The following is an 18,070-nucleotide window of genomic DNA, read 5'->3' on the forward strand; positions in this document are numbered from 1 at the left end:
GAAGGGGGCACTGATTAAAGAAAGTCCTGGTTTCCTTGCTAGATGCAGAAGGTTGCAAAAGTCAGCTAACAAAAGCCCAAGGGAAAGACTTAGTCATTTTAATTTATAATAGAAAATACGTGCTTTTGTGGGAGGTGCTGCAGCATAGTTTGTGGGTCATTAGAACATTTTTTCTAAAATGAAACTTGGACCTGTCCCATGGCTCAGCATCACATTTCATGGAGATCCCACTCCTTGTCTGTGGCTCCTCTCAGAAGGATGGAAATTCCTTACAGACCTTGAAGTTATGCCCAAACCCCCAAGAGAAGCACCAAGACCTTCTGTATATTGAGAGAAAGGATGCTGCATTATCCAAAATTAGAAGTTTGGACTCTCATGAGTTGAGGTCTTAGGCCATCGACCAAGCTGGACATCTAGAGTGGCTCATTAGGTCATTTAGGGCAAACCAATATTTTGCTCCTCAGCATGAATCATTGTAGCTCAGCAGCGGGTCGGTGAGGGGTGGGCTGGGAGGACTCTGGGTATATTTGAAGGAATTCAGGATGGTGCAGGTGGAGAAGGAACATTTTGCAAACAAAATTTTGTTGAGTATCTCTGTTTCCACATGTCTTCATGGTTTTGCTTACAGATTGCCCACAGTCTGTGGCTGAAGCCACCTGTGCCAGCTGCTGGGAAAGGACAAGGCTGGTAGTAGCCACAGCTCTGCGCTGTGACCCTCATTACCCGTGCTCCCAACAAAACCCCTGGCTGTAACATAGCCCAACAGCACTGCCTGGACCCAAACTCCTGAGAAAATTGCTAAGCTGTGGGAAAGCCAGCAGCACAGCCCCCTGCCTGACAAAAAATGCAGGCAGAGAGAAGATTATAGGAACATGATCATCAGTGGCTGAAGGACAGGGTAGAATCAACACCAGCATGGAAAGCTGTGAGGCTCTAAAGGAAGAAAGCAGAAAGGCAGCAGAAAACTGCAATGCATCAACACTGTTCATGGGAGCAGCAAAGTCCAGCCCTCCTCCCTCTGCCTGCAGCTGCCTGGCCAGCACACCAGAGTCTGTCTCTGCCCATCAGTGCAATGCTTAAACCCCACAGCTCATCAATGCCAAGCTGCCTCAAGCCTCAGTACCCAGGGTTAATGCCAACGTGTGCCAATGAGACATCCACACGGTGACCCAGGACTGGACAGTGAGGGGTGGTTACACTGTCAGCAGTGGCCCCACACCATCCTGTCTGCTGGGTGGGCTCTGGCCACCCAACAAACCCAGTGGGTGAGGTCTGGGCTGTATTCACAGCCCCCATGTCCCCCAGGCAGCCCCCCAGGGGAACAGGGTCACCCCCACAGTGCTGCCATGCTTGCCAGCAGGGCCCAGGGCCAGGGCAGCTGCCCCATAGCCCCTGCCAGTGCTGCCCATCCTGGCCCATCCCTGCTAAGGCCAGGAACTTCTGGTGCATCCTCCCCACAATGGGCTTCAGCCAGATTGCAAGATAATTTTTTTCTCTTTTACTGCGGCTACAAATCATTGTTCCTAGCAAATAGTTAAAACTCTGTGACTGTTAAATTTTTTCTGAGAGCACCTGTGTGCTCACCAGTTCCTCTTTATTACACAAAGTAAGGATTGCTTTCACAAAACAAAAGCTGGAGCAAGGCTGTCAGCCAGAACCCCACTCAGTGCTCTCAGAAAGGAAACCCCCCAGCCTCAGCTTAAGGACTCTCACTGCAGCACTTTGTCAGCAAAAATTACAGCAATAAAAAGCCCCAAAGGAGGCTCTAAAGGACATCCCAGGACCACATGACACCTTTCATGTGCATAGTGCCACATATTGTGCACTTGGTTTCCCATAGCACATAATGGACCTGTGTCAGTGCTGTTTCCTGGTTCATTTCATTCACACTAAGGCTGACGGGTATGCCCCCATGTAAGGAAATTATAATATTAAATATAATAATTCAAGCATCTATAAAGTCTTCAAGAATATATAATATGTGGGAATATAAACTACAGAAATGCAAAAGAGAGATGAAAAATGGTTTCTCTAATTAGGAAATTACTAAATGATGAGAAGCAAAGAGCAGGTAAGAAGAGGCAAAGGGCAGTTTGCCTACTACTGGGTGAGAGTGTTGATGAGAAATTGATCTGCTCTCTAATAAATCCGCTTGCCTGGCCCCAAACGTGGCAAGATGTTGAATGGACGCTGGGGTCCCTGAACCAATGATGGGAAAGCATTTCGATTCCTGTGTGCTCTGCTTGCCAGGCATAAATATTAATAAGGTTCCAGCCTCAGTACTGTTGCTGATGCAGCTGTTTCTACATTCATGTGGAACAAATTCAGTAAATGCAAAAGAGCAGGGCATGAAAGAAAATATTCACTTGCTTGTCTGAGTTATTCTTGAAATCTGGTCTTGTTCCTTTCTTTCATAAGCAGGATTTTTTTTGCGTGTGTGTATGTTCGGGCTCAAGTAATTGGACAAATTTGCACAATTTGAAGGTCTTGTTGCAAATGGCAGTGTCAGAGGGTAGAAACGCTGGCAAGACCGTCATTTGCAGCCATCAGGTTAGAATCTGGCAGTGCGGAACACAGGAGCCACATGCCCAGCAAATATTCCTTATTTGTTTCAACTCTCCTCGGTTAAAAAAAATTTTCTTTCCACCCCAACGACTCATCCTTGAAACCCTGATAGCAACACGCTGCCCTGCATCAGTACTAAGTCTAATTTCTACTGAATCCCTTGCCTCCCTCGACCAGCTCGGATTTGGTATGTTAGGGAAGCACGAGCCTTTGTAACCGGTTTGAACAAAGAAATTTTTTTCAAGGTCTTCTGCCACCACCCTGCTCTCTCCTCCCTGCAGTTACATTGCGGCTGGCAGCGCTGGTTGCTGTACGGAAGAGTGTGCTCGTCAACTCGTTAACACTTTTCTTTTTGCCTTTGCTAAAGGCATGATCGTGCAAATTAATCGCGGAGACCTCATCAAGCAGCTGCGTTGGCCTCTCAGGTGCTTCTGATAAGCATTTTCAGAAGAGTGGAAAGAAATGTGATTTTGAAGGCTGAAAAAACTGGTCCCCAGACTACTCATATGTGCATTAGATATCTGTCTTACTGGCAAAGAAAATGACTGAGTGATGTCTCTGTCCCTGGCACCAGTTGCTGTCCGGTGCTGGGCTGGAGGGAGATGATCTGGGTGTGAGGAGCTCGCAGCTGACAAAAGCAGGGTTTGGGGGAGCTGTGCAGGGCTGGGCTGTGCTGTCAGTGCAGCAGCAGAGCCGTTCTGGTGGCAGGATTTACACAAAGGCTTTGATCGTCTGCTTATTAAAGCTGGAAGCATCCTCATCAAGACAGCACCATTTCCATCCCTTCCTCCCCCTTGTGCTTTACGGAATCCCTGCGCTGGAGCTGCAGTGATGAGGAAAAGGCAGCAAAATTGGGGTGTGGTGGCAGAGGACAGCAGCGCCAGTACTGACATTGTCACTCGGGAGCATCCGTGTAGGTGACTGACAGGCGCTTGTAGGGGGGTGTCGACCTGTGCCTGCAGGGCTGCCCGGGTTTATGGGCTGAGGCCTCACCTTGGCACAGGTGGGGATGCAGGTAAATAAGCAAACCACCCAGCACTGCCTCTGAGCACACACTGCAGCATTTCACACAATGGCTAAGTGAGGCTCATCATTACAAGGTTTATCTTCTGCTCACAGGAGCAGGTTATTTTTTCAATCGATTTGTGTGGAGGCTGGCTCAGATTCTGAACACATTAAAAAAAGGTAACACTTCCAAATGGCATTAATTCCTTTGTCCTGCTCTCTCCTCCCATTTTCCCTTTTACAGGTCTTCGCAGGATTTAGGGATACTTTTCACCAATTTGTGTTTGCCTCACAAGAAACATTTAACTTCATGGACACAGATCTTTCAATCCTGAGGAAGAATCCACCCCAGGACACTGAAATAGCAGCAACAGTGCCTGGCACCACCTATTTCAAACACAAAAGCAGAAAACAGACATAATTTCTCATGCTTTCTGAGAGGCAGCAGAGAAGGATATTTTTCAGCTGCTGTTCAAGGGTGGGACACAGACTTTTTGAAGATGCAGTTTCAGCCTCTTGAGATTGTACTTTGAAAATGCAGTAAAGGAATTGATAACATTTTCCTCTGACAGCCAAACTATTCTGTCTGTTCTGTTGTCATGCAAATAGGGAACACCCTTATCTTTGGCTACTAATGGGAATTAATATTTTAAATGTTTTTAACTCAGAAATTTGGAAACAGGTCACTGAAGTGATGTTTGGGAAAGCTGTATCCTGTGTAATCGCCAATAACACCAGATACACCGATGAGGCGGCAAACAGTGGCTGTTTGATACACTTGTGATAGAAAATAAAATACAAACCAAATCTAAATAATGATTTTCAAGAACTGTACTAGGAACTTGGAGATCCTGGCCAAAGCAACCATATCCTTATGGATCAGGTGACATTTGCTGCTCTCTAGTAATGTACAAATGATTGTTTGAGATATTTACTCTTTTGGCTAAAACACTCTGTTCAACAGAGCAGGAAGGAAAAGCCAAGAGAAAAAACTGAATTGAGCTGAGGAACTTCTGAGTGAAGACTGGGAGGCTGCTAAGGGACAATGCCAGGTCTGTTAGCCTCCTGCCTTGCTCAGGGAAGAGGATGGAAAATAATCAAGGCTGGTTTTGTACAGCTAGTTTTGCTTGCTTGCAAATGGAAAAATGAAAAGGCCATGGCATCACTTAAAAGAGTAATGAAAGAGAGAGGCTGTTTGGAGAACCAGACTGAGAGGCAGGCCCTTGCTGGCATGCTGGAGAATGGGACAAGCCACACACAGGCACGTCCAGTCAGACCTGCAGGTTAAGGAAAAATGGAAAATGGAAATCCTGGCATCAGCAGTAGGAAAGTACCCAGAGGGGTGGGGAAGAGACCAGAAGTGCAGCAAGTTCCATAACCATGGCAACAGCAAACTATCTGTCAAAAAAAGGAATTTCATTCCACTCCCAAAGCAGCCTGAATCTCGGTCAAACCTTTGTTTATGTGGCTGCCAGTGCTGCATGTTGAATCAGTAATTTCCATGGCTTTGAACGTGATTCTCTGTCACGTTCAGGCTGAGCAGACAAGTGAGCTCCTGAGTCTGCAGCAGACTGATGTTCCCTCTGGTTCAAGAGCACTACAAACTCTCTGCCCTGGCTTGGCACTGGTCTAGGTAACCCAGGGACAGAAAAATATCAGGATCCACCAGGTGTCTTGTATGTCACATAAGATCTAGAAATTGAATTGAGGAATATAAAGGAAAATGTTTTTCAGTACTATCTCGTGGGGTTTTTTCCTTCCCTTCTCAGCCTTTCAAAAAGTCAGTTCCATTAGCCTTTCCCACCTGTGCCCTTCCCTGTCAGGTCACAGGTGTGTAATAACCCACTGCTCCTGCAGATCTCACTACAGCTGCTGACATCTATGTAGGGGTGTGGGTGAGATTCTTTGGGATTCTCCACCATGAAGTGGTCTATCTGCATACAAAATATGATTTCCAGTTCACTGCATAAACCTCTTGTCCCCAAGGGGAGCAATGAGTCACTCTGTGTTAGCGCCTCCCGTCCAGCAGCTACGACACCACGAGTCTGAAATGCTCCAGCAGATCTAAGGCAAGGTCCTCCAATGACTCATATGACGATGAAAGGAAACTGTCTGATTTGATAACAGCAGAAACCTAGTCTGGGCTCACAAAGGTCCTTACAAGCTGCGTGTCACACGGAGCTGTGTTCAGCTGCAGGGAGATAGGCAACAATTACTGTACTCTTCTAGTCTGCAGAGGACTGAAATAAAACAGGGTGGAAGGGATTTTCAGGAGGCCACTGGGTCAGTCAGGCACAAAACCTAACAGACACGATTTCTAATCAAACACACTGTGCAGAGGATCCAACTGACAGAGAATTGCTGTGCCACCTGCATTCCAGGCTTCATCCAATATGTATGGAAATCCTAACAGCTGAGGTTACAAACCCCAGGAAAAAACCCAAAAACCATTACCTTAAGTCTTTTGGAAATCAGGAACTTAATTTCCTTGCAGCAGTGCCTGCCTAGGTACCAACATGTATGATGAGGAGGTGTTGTAGCAGTTCTGCTAACACTGTCATAGCAGCTACTGCAGGTGTGGAATTGCTTGTACATGTATATTTTGCATCTGCTTACTAGTGCTTTTCAGAGAGGGCTGGCTTTGATAGTGCGTTGGATTGTGAGATTCATAGCATGAACTTGGTGCAGTCCCCTTGCAGACCTCTTAAACTGATTTTCATACAAGTTCACAAGTCAGATTCCTCCATTTTCTGCAACTTTTTCAGAAGTTCCAGCCTGGATTCTCTTTCCATTGCTTTTTCTGGGACTACAACTCAGGCTGATCAACACTTGACAAAGGGTTTTGAGTCCTCAGGTTAGCCCTATGGCCATGGTTAGGTGATTCAGGAGCAACTTCCTATAACAGCTAACCAACAACCCATGCCAGGATCCTGACTCATCATCATGTTAGATGCACGAGAAAGAAAGACTGGGCCAGCCCCACCTTAAAGTGGTTTAGATGGCCACAGCCTCACAATCATGGTAACACTGAAGTGTAAGCAGAGACACTTCTGCCTTTCTTGTTTGCCTGATTCTGCCCTCCATGATGGCAGCACAAGTTTTTGAGCAGTGGGACAACAATATACATCAGAGGATAGATCCAGCTGAGAAAAACCATTCAATGACAGAAAAAAAAAAAAACCCCAAAAAACAAACAAGGAAGTATTTTTTTCCAGATCCTCAGGTGCCTTGATGTAGAGGGAGAGAAAAGAGCCCCTCAGCCATCTGATGCCACTGATAGAAGTCAACATACAATGAGCATCCAAGCCTCAAACAAAGTAGATCCTTGGAAGCCTGGGACTGCAGCACAGCTACCACAGCAGCAGCCTGGTGTCATGGAGCCTTAGCAGAGCAGTTGGAAGGTTTTTCTTGGCTTTATCAAGAGTGATTTACTCCTCTGCAGAAGGATGGCAAATCAAGAAAACTGGAACATCCTAGGCATCAACAGGAGGTTCACTGACACACACTAATTGTCACCTGCCTTCCTGCACGTCAGATTCACTCTTTATTCATGCAGGAGTCAAAACACAGAATACATTTTAGAATCAGAAAAAATTGCTGCTCTCAGTGATATCCCAATTCATAACTATGCTTTATGGGTCTTGACTTCACAGTTACCAGGAAGAAGATTTACTCCTCACTTAAAACTGTACTGGAGGGGAGATGATGATCTAGAAAAATCAAGGTTTAGGATCTAGTGACTCTTAAGGGCAACCTAACTTTTGGAGAAGAACAAGGTAGATAGAAGTACCTCTAAATCCTAAATACCTTTAAATCACCCTTCCCAGAGCTTGGATCTCACCTGAGCAGGAATACAGGCACACCCATATAAACAGGCAGTGCTTTTACCAAGATGTGTTTGCTTTATCGTTATTTTTCTCTCCAGTCAGATGTCTCTACACCTGAGGCTCATTGCAGCCTCATCCCTGACAAACAAGGCAGACTTATGGGTGCTGCTTTCAAGGCCACAGGGAAAAAAAATGAGCATTTCAAAAGAAATGCAAGAAGGTCCATACACATATAGAGTGCTTTCCCCTCTTATTTTGTAGAGATTCTCATGACCTTGCAGTGCTGTAATAAAGAAATCCATTTCACACTTGATGGTCTGGTTCTGCACAGCTCTACTCACACACCTGCACTGCAAATAAAAATGCTTCACCAGCATTTTAGTCACTAGATGAATGTTTTTCCTTTTCTGAGCTTAAACAAGGATTTAGCATGATTTACAGAGAGCAGCTGCATTTCACAGAAAAGCATTGAATACACAGAACTGCTAACAAGGAGAGGAGCCCTGTGACTTACTTTTAGAGGTCTGCAGGGTTTAGGATAAGGGAAGTTACAGGCACTTTGGAGAAGACTCCTGGTGAGAAGAGGAACAGATCACAGCATGATGAAATAGGGGCAGTTCCCTGTAGGGAGAAACAAGTCAGGAGACAGCCTCAGAAGTAATACCAGACATTTGCACCTGACGTGGAAAGAGCAGTGAAGAAAACTCTTACTTCAGTCCAGCAGATGACTTTAACAAAGGTTCAGCACACAAGGGAGGCCCAAACTTCTACTTTGTGGGAAGACACCCTGAGCTGGAACTTTGTTAGAACAGATCCTCCACTAGGACTACATTGCAGAAGTCAACTCTGACCCAGCATAGCAAAGAAACCAGCTCTGAACACTTAGAGAAGGATTTACCTGCATGAATAAATCTGTCTGCAAAGCTGTGCAATGCCTTACCTTTCACCCTCATCTCCTTTCAAGTCAATGGAAACCAGGCAAGAGAGGTTCCTTCTCTCTCAAAAGAGAGACCTAAAGGGGCTCAGCCGAACTGTGCCCTAATATTCCCTCTTCTCTCTACTGATCAAACAAGCCTGGGGCAAATTCCTCCATCACCTGCAGGTGTCTAACCACAGGAATCTCATCACCACCACCTGTGTGGCTCCCAGCAGACATTTTATCCTGTTCCTAGAATTTTATTTCTGCAATGCTCCTGGCTGTTTTAGCTGCCAGGCCTGCCTTCCCAGCTGCAGAGTGAACCTGCAGCTGCAACGAGCACGGTGCATGCAGCCAACACTCTCTCCCTTCCAAGGTGGCTTTTGTCACCTATTTGCCTGTCTGATTTCACAGCTGCCGCAGGCAAAGCGTCAGCTTGCAACAGGCTGTGGGGACAGGTTTTTGAGCCCCAACACAATTCCCAGCTTCTGCAGCACTTCACCTTGTGGGAGGCCAGCCCACATGGAGGGAAGGGGTCGGGACTGGCTGTAGAGTGGGGGGCATGGGGGACCAGCACAAGCCCGATGCTGTTTCAGCAGTGAGGCAGGGGACAGACATAGTGGGGGGCTGACACCATACATCCCATAATGCTTTGTACAAAAAGAATCAAGTGACAAATGTAGGGCGGGGGGGTGGCGTGCGACCCCCCCTCATTCCAAGCTGATCCTGTGCCATGGGATGTCGGGGTATGGCAGCTGAGCCGGGCTTAGCTGCCTCCCGGGATTTAGTGTCACTGCGGCAGCATGGCCAGAAATTAGCACAGGGCTGAGGATTTTCTTTTGGCAGATGCCAGGAGAACTGGAGTGGCTCAGGGAAGAAAAGTGATGAAGGGTTCTTTCCTCTCCACCCATTTTTTCAATGGGAAAATGAAATCTTACCATTTAGAAATGGGAATTTTGATTTCCAGCGATATGTAGGAAACTGGAGGCAGAGGAAATGCTGATTAAAAAGCCAACCTGCACCTAACGTGCTTGTTCTTTGTGCAGCGATGATTGCCCTGCCGGTGGCGTGAAGATCCATGTTTCCAATTGTAAAGGGCCCACGGCCATCGGGGACCCGACAATATTCTTATCAGCAACAGACGGTACAGTTACTGAAAATCCTCTCCAGTAATGACCGACTTTGCTGTGCTGCGGCGGAAAGAGTGATGAGCACAGAATTCACACCCAAAGTAGGGCTTTTAATTATTCACGGCTCCATATTCTCCAGAGCTATGCAAACCCGAATCACTTGCTTTGTAGATCCCCGATGCCGAAAACCTGCATAGCTGAATGAAGCCAAGGTCGCTGTGACCTTCCTCCCCCTTCCCGAGGCTGCACAGGGAAGGCTGAACCCTTTCCCTTTCGTCTGGAACCCCGGGGCTCCTCTCGGGTGGCTCCCCGGAGCCGTCGGTGTGCCGGGCGCGCACGCCGGGGTTCACCTGCCACCTAGCGGGGTTTCCCCATCCCTGCGGCTGCCTCGCGTTATCCCTCTGCTGGGCGGGCTGAGCCCGGGGACGCGTGAGCCGCGGCAAGCCGTGCTCGGAGCGGGTGCCCACCGGGGCTGCGGCTGTGTTCCCATACAGGGGGGTGAGCAGGCGCACCGGGAGGGGGCTGTGTCTTTTGGGATGGGAGGGGAATAGTGGGAAACGGAGAGGGAGTGCAGCGACCGGGGGGAGCGCGAGTTCAGGGGTAGGGGGCACGGAGGGGGCACATTCCCGGGGCGCTGTACCCGGGCGTGTTCGTGCTGGCGGGGTCTGCGCGCGGATGGAGGGGAGGCTCGGGGAGGGGCGCGCACGGAGCGGAGTGCGGGCATCGGCGTGCGTGTCCGTGTGCGGGTATTCCCGGGGGAGTGGGAACGGCGCAGCCCCAGGAGCCGGACGGGGCGGGCGGCGGCGCAGGGCCGGTGCCGAGGGCGGGGTCTCCCGGCGGGGCGGGCGGAGCGGAGCGGAGCGAGCACCGCCTCCCCGGGGCCGCGGGGCGGGCCGAGCCTCCCGCTCGGGCCTTGCGTGCTCGGGCCTGGCCGCGCCGGGAGAAGCGGCGATGGAGGCGGCGGGCGGCGGCGGAGCGGCGGGCGGCATCGCCCTGCACGACTTCAGCGGGCAGCTGGGCGAGCAGCGGGTGCACTTCCACGCCATGCGGCTGCGGGACTCGCTCTTCCTCTGGGTGGGCGCCGCGCCCGCCCTGGCCAGCCTGGCCGTCGCCATGTGCAGCCCCCGTGTGAGTGTCGCCCGTCCCCGGAGCCCCGCGGGGCTGAGGGCCGGCCCCGCCGCGTGCACCCCGCGCCGCCGGGACTAAGCCGTGCCCTGTGCTGTGCTCCGCTTGCAGGACAGCATCCCGGTGGCCGCCTCGCTCCTGGGGGACCCCTCGGACACCGCGTCCTCCTGCCTGGCGCAGCGCTTGGGTAGGTGCGGGGGCGCGCTGCGGGGGCCGCCTCCCGCCGGGAACGCGCGGGTCGGGAGCGCGCGGGTCGGGAGCGCGCCGGGCCTCTCTGGGGGCCCTGAGCCGCCAGCCCGGCCCGGGGGTGCGCAGGGACGCGGTGCTCGCTGCCCCGGCCGCGGGGCCGGCACTGCTGCGGGTTCCGACATCTTCCATCCAATCCACCGAGTCACTTTTATTTTCCCATCCGTGTACGAGCCTGCGGTACCTGAGTCAGCGGCCTTGGGCACGCTGTGCACTACCAGAAGTGAATTATTTGCTGTCCTTATCCTGGCTTTGGGTGCGAGACAGGGGCAGCACATGCTGCACCTGTCGAGTGGGGTTTCAAGTGACCCCGTCTCCGTAAAGCTGTGACACTGCTGTGCTGGTGGGCGAGGTGGCCGTCATGCCAGGCATGTGCATTTCACCTGAGGACGAAGCCAACCCGCATCACATCTCGCACCTTTTAGCCCCCACACTGCAAGAAGTTCTGGCCTGGGAAGCCCAGGGTTGTCTCACAGATGCTCGGCCTTGATCTGACTGACCCACATGGGCTCCGCTCAGGATGCTTCATTTTCTCTTATGTGCAGTAGCTGAAATCCTGCATTTTAATGACAGCTTGCAAACTCCCGTGTCCATACTGAAAGGATGAAAAATACACGGCCTAGTACATCCTAGTACCTTCTCAGCTCTGAGAGCTGTGTCATGCTGGTTACTCATCATCACCCACCAGTGGCTGATGCAGCTCCTACTGGTGAACTGCTGCGGTGCTTGTTACCAAGCTTTAAAAGCAGCATCAGTGTCACCTTACTTCCTCTGTTTCAGATGGAAAGGCCACAGAATTATTAATGATCTGTGTGCTGATCTCCATTTCAGACAGTAGGTCCTGAGTTTGTATTGTCAGGCACTTTCATGAGTCTGCAACACCTTCTTCTCCATGGCCTCATATAAAAAAGGGTTGCTCACAAGACTAATCTTTGAAAAATGGTGTTAGCATCTTTTCTTCTTCACAATAACTTCTGTATGAAAGTAAGAGACTGTTTTAGTCGACCCTGGTGGCACAATTTTCTCTACACACCAAGTTCAATCCATTCCACCTCAAGTAATAATTTTATGGTGTACTATATAACACAGCTTCTTTATGTGTAATTAGTGCCTTATGCTTAAGAAGTCAGTAAAAATGTAGTCAGAGAGGATTTATGGGGGATAAAGTATAAGAGTTTATTCCTCTTTCCATTTGGTCTCCTTGTCACTCATTTCTTCTGAATGTTGCTCTAATCTTCTGTGTAGCATTGCAGCCTGGCTGACAGCTCTGAGTTATCTTAGTGATTGCCATGCTTCTTTTGGGTTTTTTCTTTCATGTGCTTTCTGTCTCTCTTAAAGGATTTATTACATGTTTCATAGCTGAAGTTCATAAGCTGGAGTTGCCATTTCTTCCATTAGCTCTTTCAGTGTTCTAGGACAGAGGCTGCCTGAGTCACCTGACTTTTCTGACAAATCCTAGTGAGTTGTCTCAGTTTTGCTGCCTTTTTTTCTTACCCTTTTAAATTTTTTTCTTAAAGCCCTTTTATTATTTGCATTCCTAATTTCCCATGCTTTGTTACTGAGAGCTGATACTGTTGCTTGGTACTGGTCTATAAGTTACTCTTTATCCTTGGACTATAATGCACCTTCCTATTTTCTTTTTCTTTGAGTGCTTTAGGTGTCTTTTGTTATTTCATCTTAAACTTCTGAGCCAGTTGTGGCCCACCTACATTTTGGTCCATGTTCCTCTGTATCCATGACATCTGAACACTGGGTTGCAGGTTTCCTTGCCAGTCAGCTCCTTTCATATTATTTTTATGTACTGTTGTTGCTTGTGTGATCCTGGTTAAGGTATATTATTTTGAGAATGACTTTCTCCTTTGAACCAAAGGTAAAAAAGGTCTATAAGTCTATCATACACTTATGGCTTTGAATAACTGTGCTTGCTCTTTACCTGAGCTTCAGGGAAAAGAAATACATCTTTTTGAAATCTCACATCATAGTCTTTAGGCTGGCTTTGACAGTCCAGCAATTTAGGTCAACTCATGGTCACTTAGTCCAAATTTATTTATTTATTTATCTATTTTTTAAAATTTATTTACCCTGTGGCCAGTGGATCTGCAAGATCATCAAAAAGCATCCCTTATCCTTGTTTCACAAAGTGCTTGCTAAGGAAATCTGTGCTGCACCTCAGCTAGAAATACCCATCTTTGCAGTCATTGGTGTTTAGTTTTTCTCTGGGAATTTAAATCCCTGTTACACCCACACAATCTGTAATAGCAGAGATGCTATTCACAGCCAAGTCTGACTTGCAGTTGTACTTCCAAGGTAAAAAAAGGTAGCCTTTTTAACCATCCTGACATGTGGTAACCTTCAGGCAGCCAGTTTTTCTCACATTTTCTCCCCCCATCATTTTTTTCTGTGCAGTTTCTTGTCTCCACAGGCACTAGCAGGAGCAGCATGCAGTGCCATTTGCACATAACTATTTCTGCAATGCCAGGTTTCCTGCCCTGGAGCAGGAGTTTCAGTGCTGCTGTGCATCACAGTGCACACATTCTCCTTTTGCTTTCTGGACAGTTTGATAGGGGTCCTAGCCACAACAGCTGCATTTTTTGTGTTGGCTCTATCTCCTTCCTTATTTCTGACTTTTTTCTGTTGCTGAAGACACATGTACTTCATTCTTAGTCCTCTTTCTACATGTATCTATATCTGCTTTTGTGAGGTGCAGGGTCTGTTTCCCACCACCCTGCCTGATTGCTTTGGCACAAGATAAGTCTCACTAAACCCAAATCCCGGGAAAGTTTCCTGTAGGATACTGGAGGCCAATTCTTGAGGAAGTCCTTGCCCATTAGTGCCTCCCTCATGTGCATATCCTGAAATAACAGTGCTTTGGGCTGCAGTACTGATTAGTGCCATATCTTCAATCTTCCTTGTGTAGGGACTGGCAGACTCTTGGTGAAAATCACCTCAATCTTTTCTTTCAGTATTTCTCAGCTGGGCACTGGTCACTTTGATCACCTCTTTTCCAGCATAAATAGTCTACAAACTCACGTCTAACATTTGTCCTGCCTCTTCTGCTCCTGCTGGGCTCCTCTTCAAGCTTTGGTTTGGGCCTTTGCTCAGTACATGAAGTTGTAGGAGCAGATTTGTGCTGCTGTAGTTTCTCCGGGTGCTCAGCACATCCCGGCCGATGGCTGTCAAGGATGATTTTCCTCCACTTTGAAGAGCCAGTGCAACAGGGGTTATTACCCAGGCTGCATGGGAAGCAGACCTGCTGGAGGGCTTTTTAGGTAAGCCTTGTCCTTTGCAGTTTTCTGCTTTACTCTGAAGCTGCAGATGGTCTTCCACAGAGGCATGAGATGTGCCCTCTTTTGTCCTTTCCACAGGAGTGCACACGTCCAGCTGAATCCTCAGGAAGCAGGGACAGAAAAGGTCCCCCTGCCCCTCAGAGCTGGGCCAGAGCCCTGGGAGCAGCGGTCCTTGGCACAGGCAGCCCAGAGAGACTCCCAGATTCACACTGTTCCTGGGAACTGGAGCAGCATCCCAGAGACTCTATAGGCAAACATAATTAACAGGTTGAGTTTTGACACTGCAGTGCACTCTGTAGTTTTGTTAGCTCGGATAACGGCATTAATTAGTTCAGAATTAGCATTGCATTCATTTAGGGCTTAATGATGAAGCACTAGTGCTTACAAAACATGCTGCTTTGTACCACAAAAATCTAGTGCCAGGTGCTAATTTTTGCAATCAGAGCACCACGCTGCATTATCTTAGCATTTTGTAGTGCCAAGTCTTAAAAGGCAAATGAATCCTTGCATTTCAGAAGCAGCTCTACTTACTGAGTCAGGAAGCTGGTAACCTATTAGGATAGAAAATAATAAAAAAATCATTTGCATAATGAAAATGCCTTAAAGGAGTTGTTTAACTACATTTTATACATACAATGTATGGGTTTAACTATTTCGTTTCCTGTTTAGAAAGGATTAAAATCTTAGAAGTCCGAGTGTCTCTATTTTGAAGTGTTAAAAATTCAGATGACATTTTTGAATATTCAGCAGAACAGTCTGATTTGTGTCTGGGGTCATTAGCTCCCAGCTTATTCCTGGACAAGAATATCTTGTGACCCAAATACTATTTTTTGTCTTCTATTTTACATAACTCAATTTAAATTTAGTGCCTATTTTCCCTGTATATGCTTATATTTTCAAAAAGTCTCGCTTCAGTAATATATAAGAAGAGCCACAAATTTGCTGTATTACCATGGTAAAAATCTAAGTATTTTATTTATAAAACAGTTCTTGGTGTTATCTCTTCTACTGTGATAATTAAGTCTTCTTGTCCCACTGGACAGTTTTTTTGTCACTCTTAATTAGCTCTGTCATGGAAGGCAGCTCTTAATTTTGTAGCACCTCTCTCTAGGTACTAGTACGTAGTATGAGTACTAGGTACTCATTACAGTAGCCTGGAACTTTTGCTTGGCTTCATCATGTTCAGCAAAGGCTCTCCAGCCTCTAGGAGCATTCATGGACACTGTATGAAAAAAGGTTAATGGAAACAAAAGTGATAGCAGGCTTAGACAGAACTGGTGCATAGCTTTTTGGGGCCTTTTAAGGCTTATGAACCTTTTAAGGTTCATTAAAAAACCAGAACTTAATTAATTTAGGCCCAATGACTTTCTTGACTTTCCCTCTAATGTTTTACACAGCACGGATTTACAAACTCTGAATTTCAGTGCTAAGAGTCCAGTACAGTCTGTCGTATCACTTACAATGTAAATATTGAAGATGTGTCCAAAAATCCACTACAAGCTCTGCAAGGCTCTCCAGTGGCTAGTGGTGTCTTGTGTCAGGTCAAAAACTAGTTGACAGTCACCAGTCTTATATTGTTCACTTCTGTGATGTGCAAAATCTTGCCCAACTCCCCAGTGGTCAGAGACTTTTCTGCTTTTCATTTATAACTGCACCCAGCACAGCAAGAGTGGAGAACATCTTAGAAATCTGCATGATGTGGCTTTTTTAGAGGCTTGCTCAAATACCATAATCACTTTTATATAAGAGTAAACTCTGGCTGACTACTCTGTTTTGTGTTTTAGCCAGCAAGACCAAAAAGCAGATATTTGTCAGCTACAATCTTCAAAACACAGACAGCAATTTCACCTTACTCATAGAAAACAGGATCAAAGAAGAAATGACAGCTTTTCCAGACAAGTTCTGATTGTGCATCATTGTAAAAGAAGATGAAGGTTTTGTTTCAGAAAATCTTATTGCAATTTTCACACTGACATTGTTAGTATATTTCTTTTGTATTGTTTTGATTGAATTTGTGGTTGTTATTAAATATAGATACACTTGACTACGATTTTCTTTTTTTTCAAATAGAATTTGAATTTTCAAAGCAAAATTTTTTTTTTCCTACCCTGCCAAGTAGGATAACAAATGGATGCTGCAATGGATGAACATGACTGAAAAAGTGCATGTGGTGTGTGGTCTCCACACAGTGCTGGGATCTGATGGCAAATCAGTTCCAAATGCTATCTCTACAATTAATCTGTTGTGTACTAGCACTGAACATAGTATAGTAGCTTTTAGTGTTCAAATAAAGAACCCCCACATTTTTGTATGGTAAAGCTGTGACATGAGTGTTACTTTTGTCCTTTTAGCCTCTCTTGATTATAGTACTGGTGCTAAAGAGTGGATTTCCTCCCATGCCTTGGGCACTCAGAACATGAGAAGGATTTCACAAAGGGTTATTTATGCATCTCTGAGGACTACATAGAAGGAAAAAGCACAAGCCAAGTTCTGGAGCAATAGATAAAGCTGTCAGGCTGCTAGAAGAGCATTACATGTAAATTGAACATATACATAAAATCAGAGAGGTCTGCTACTGTGACCACCAGTGAAAAACATCCTGCTGCTACATCTCTGGGCTTACTTTCAGGTAGGATGGCTGTCTTTTAATAGGGCATTGGCTGTTTTGTTTATGAGATGGCAGCCAGGAGTTAACTATCTGGGTTTTGGTGTTTTTTTTCTTTCATTCTGAGTTGAACCCTCGTGCTAAAGCATCAGCTTCTGATACAAACCTAAACTAAACTGCTGGTGCTGCTTCCAGACAGCTGTCCTAAGCACCTACAGAAAAGTGATGGATTTACCTTGCTGTGGTGCCACAATCAGCAATTAAAACCTGTAACTGAGAGGCTGCTGCTGTAGGAGGCACAGCTGCTGAGTCTCTTGTCCAAAAGAGTTTGAATACCCAGTGGCTTCAGTGTCTCAGATTTGGTGTGGGTGCAGAGGGCCCCTCCTTACCTGGTAGGAACAGCTGCCTGTCCTTGGCTGCAGTTCAAGATCAGAATAGCAAAAAGCAACTGTTGAAGGGTATTTTCTTTTCAGTTTACACCACTGAGGAAACAGAGTCAACTATCCTTCTGTAATTGACTGTAAAGGATAATTACTTGCAAATCAATGTGCCTTTTTAATTAGCCTGATTTACAAACAGCTCATTCTGTTTGGAGAGCAGGGTAGGGCTATTTGCTGAGGCATCAGCTGCTGCTGGGTATTTGAGAAGTCACTGCAAGGGAGCCAGACCAGGGAGAGCAAACTGATGGGACAACATCATTTTATTCTGTACAATTTACATACAAAGTTCTTCTCAGTAGGTACAACAGATGTAACATCATGCAGACATTTAGCTTGTAAGACTGTTTTCAGTACTTAAGCTTGTGCTATGAGGAAGCACCACCAGACTATTCATGATCAAAACATACAGTAACACGATTCTTTAAAACTTCATCAGAAACTGAAATGGGGAGGGAGATCTCGCCCACTAGACAAAACACACTGTACTCCTTTCCCAAAACATTTTACACAACACATTTAAAATGAGGTTTGTAATTTCATTTTTTTCTTAAAAAATAAAATAAAAAAAAGTTACAGGGGGGAGATCATCCCCCCACTCAATAGTGTTATCTTATGTGCCAGCTACAGGCGCAACTTGACATTCACAGAGTTCAGTTAATGGCACTTCTGCTTCCAATTTGGTGACCAATAAAGTGTTTGTCTCCAGGAAGTGGCAACAGTTAGGTAAAATACTTCCACTAAAAAGGACGACAACAAAAAAAGCCTGCTCAGTGAAACCCAAAAGTAAATCACACAACCCTCTTTCAGAGTGGCCACAAACCACTTGCAAACAGGTGTTATCTGTTTGCAGTGTGTCTGGCAACAAAAGCAGTACTGAAATCTTACAAAGGGGGACAAAACCCCCAAGATCAAGCATAATGTCAC

General features: G+C 46.6%; 1 protein-coding gene across 1 annotated transcript; it reads left to right on the plus strand.

The window, feature by feature from the left end:
- Positions 1–10,394: 10,394 nt before the first annotated feature.
- Positions 10,395–16,419, plus strand: PSMG4 (proteasome assembly chaperone 4). Its single transcript, XM_054284820.1, has 3 exons — positions 10,395–10,571; positions 10,680–10,755; positions 15,886–16,419. The coding sequence occupies exons 1-3, from the start codon at positions 10,395–10,397 to the stop codon at positions 16,005–16,007; spliced, it is 375 nt and encodes a 124-aa protein (XP_054140795.1). The 3' UTR covers positions 16,008–16,419.
- The last annotated feature ends 1,651 nt before the right edge of the window (positions 16,420–18,070 follow it).

The sequence above is a fragment of the Melozone crissalis genome, unplaced genomic scaffold, assembly GCF_028551555.1.
Source record: "Melozone crissalis strain CALT ecotype California unplaced genomic scaffold, PUWL_Pcris_2 ptg000042l_1, whole genome shotgun sequence".
Lineage (NCBI taxonomy): Eukaryota > Metazoa > Chordata > Aves > Passeriformes > Passerellidae > Melozone > Melozone crissalis.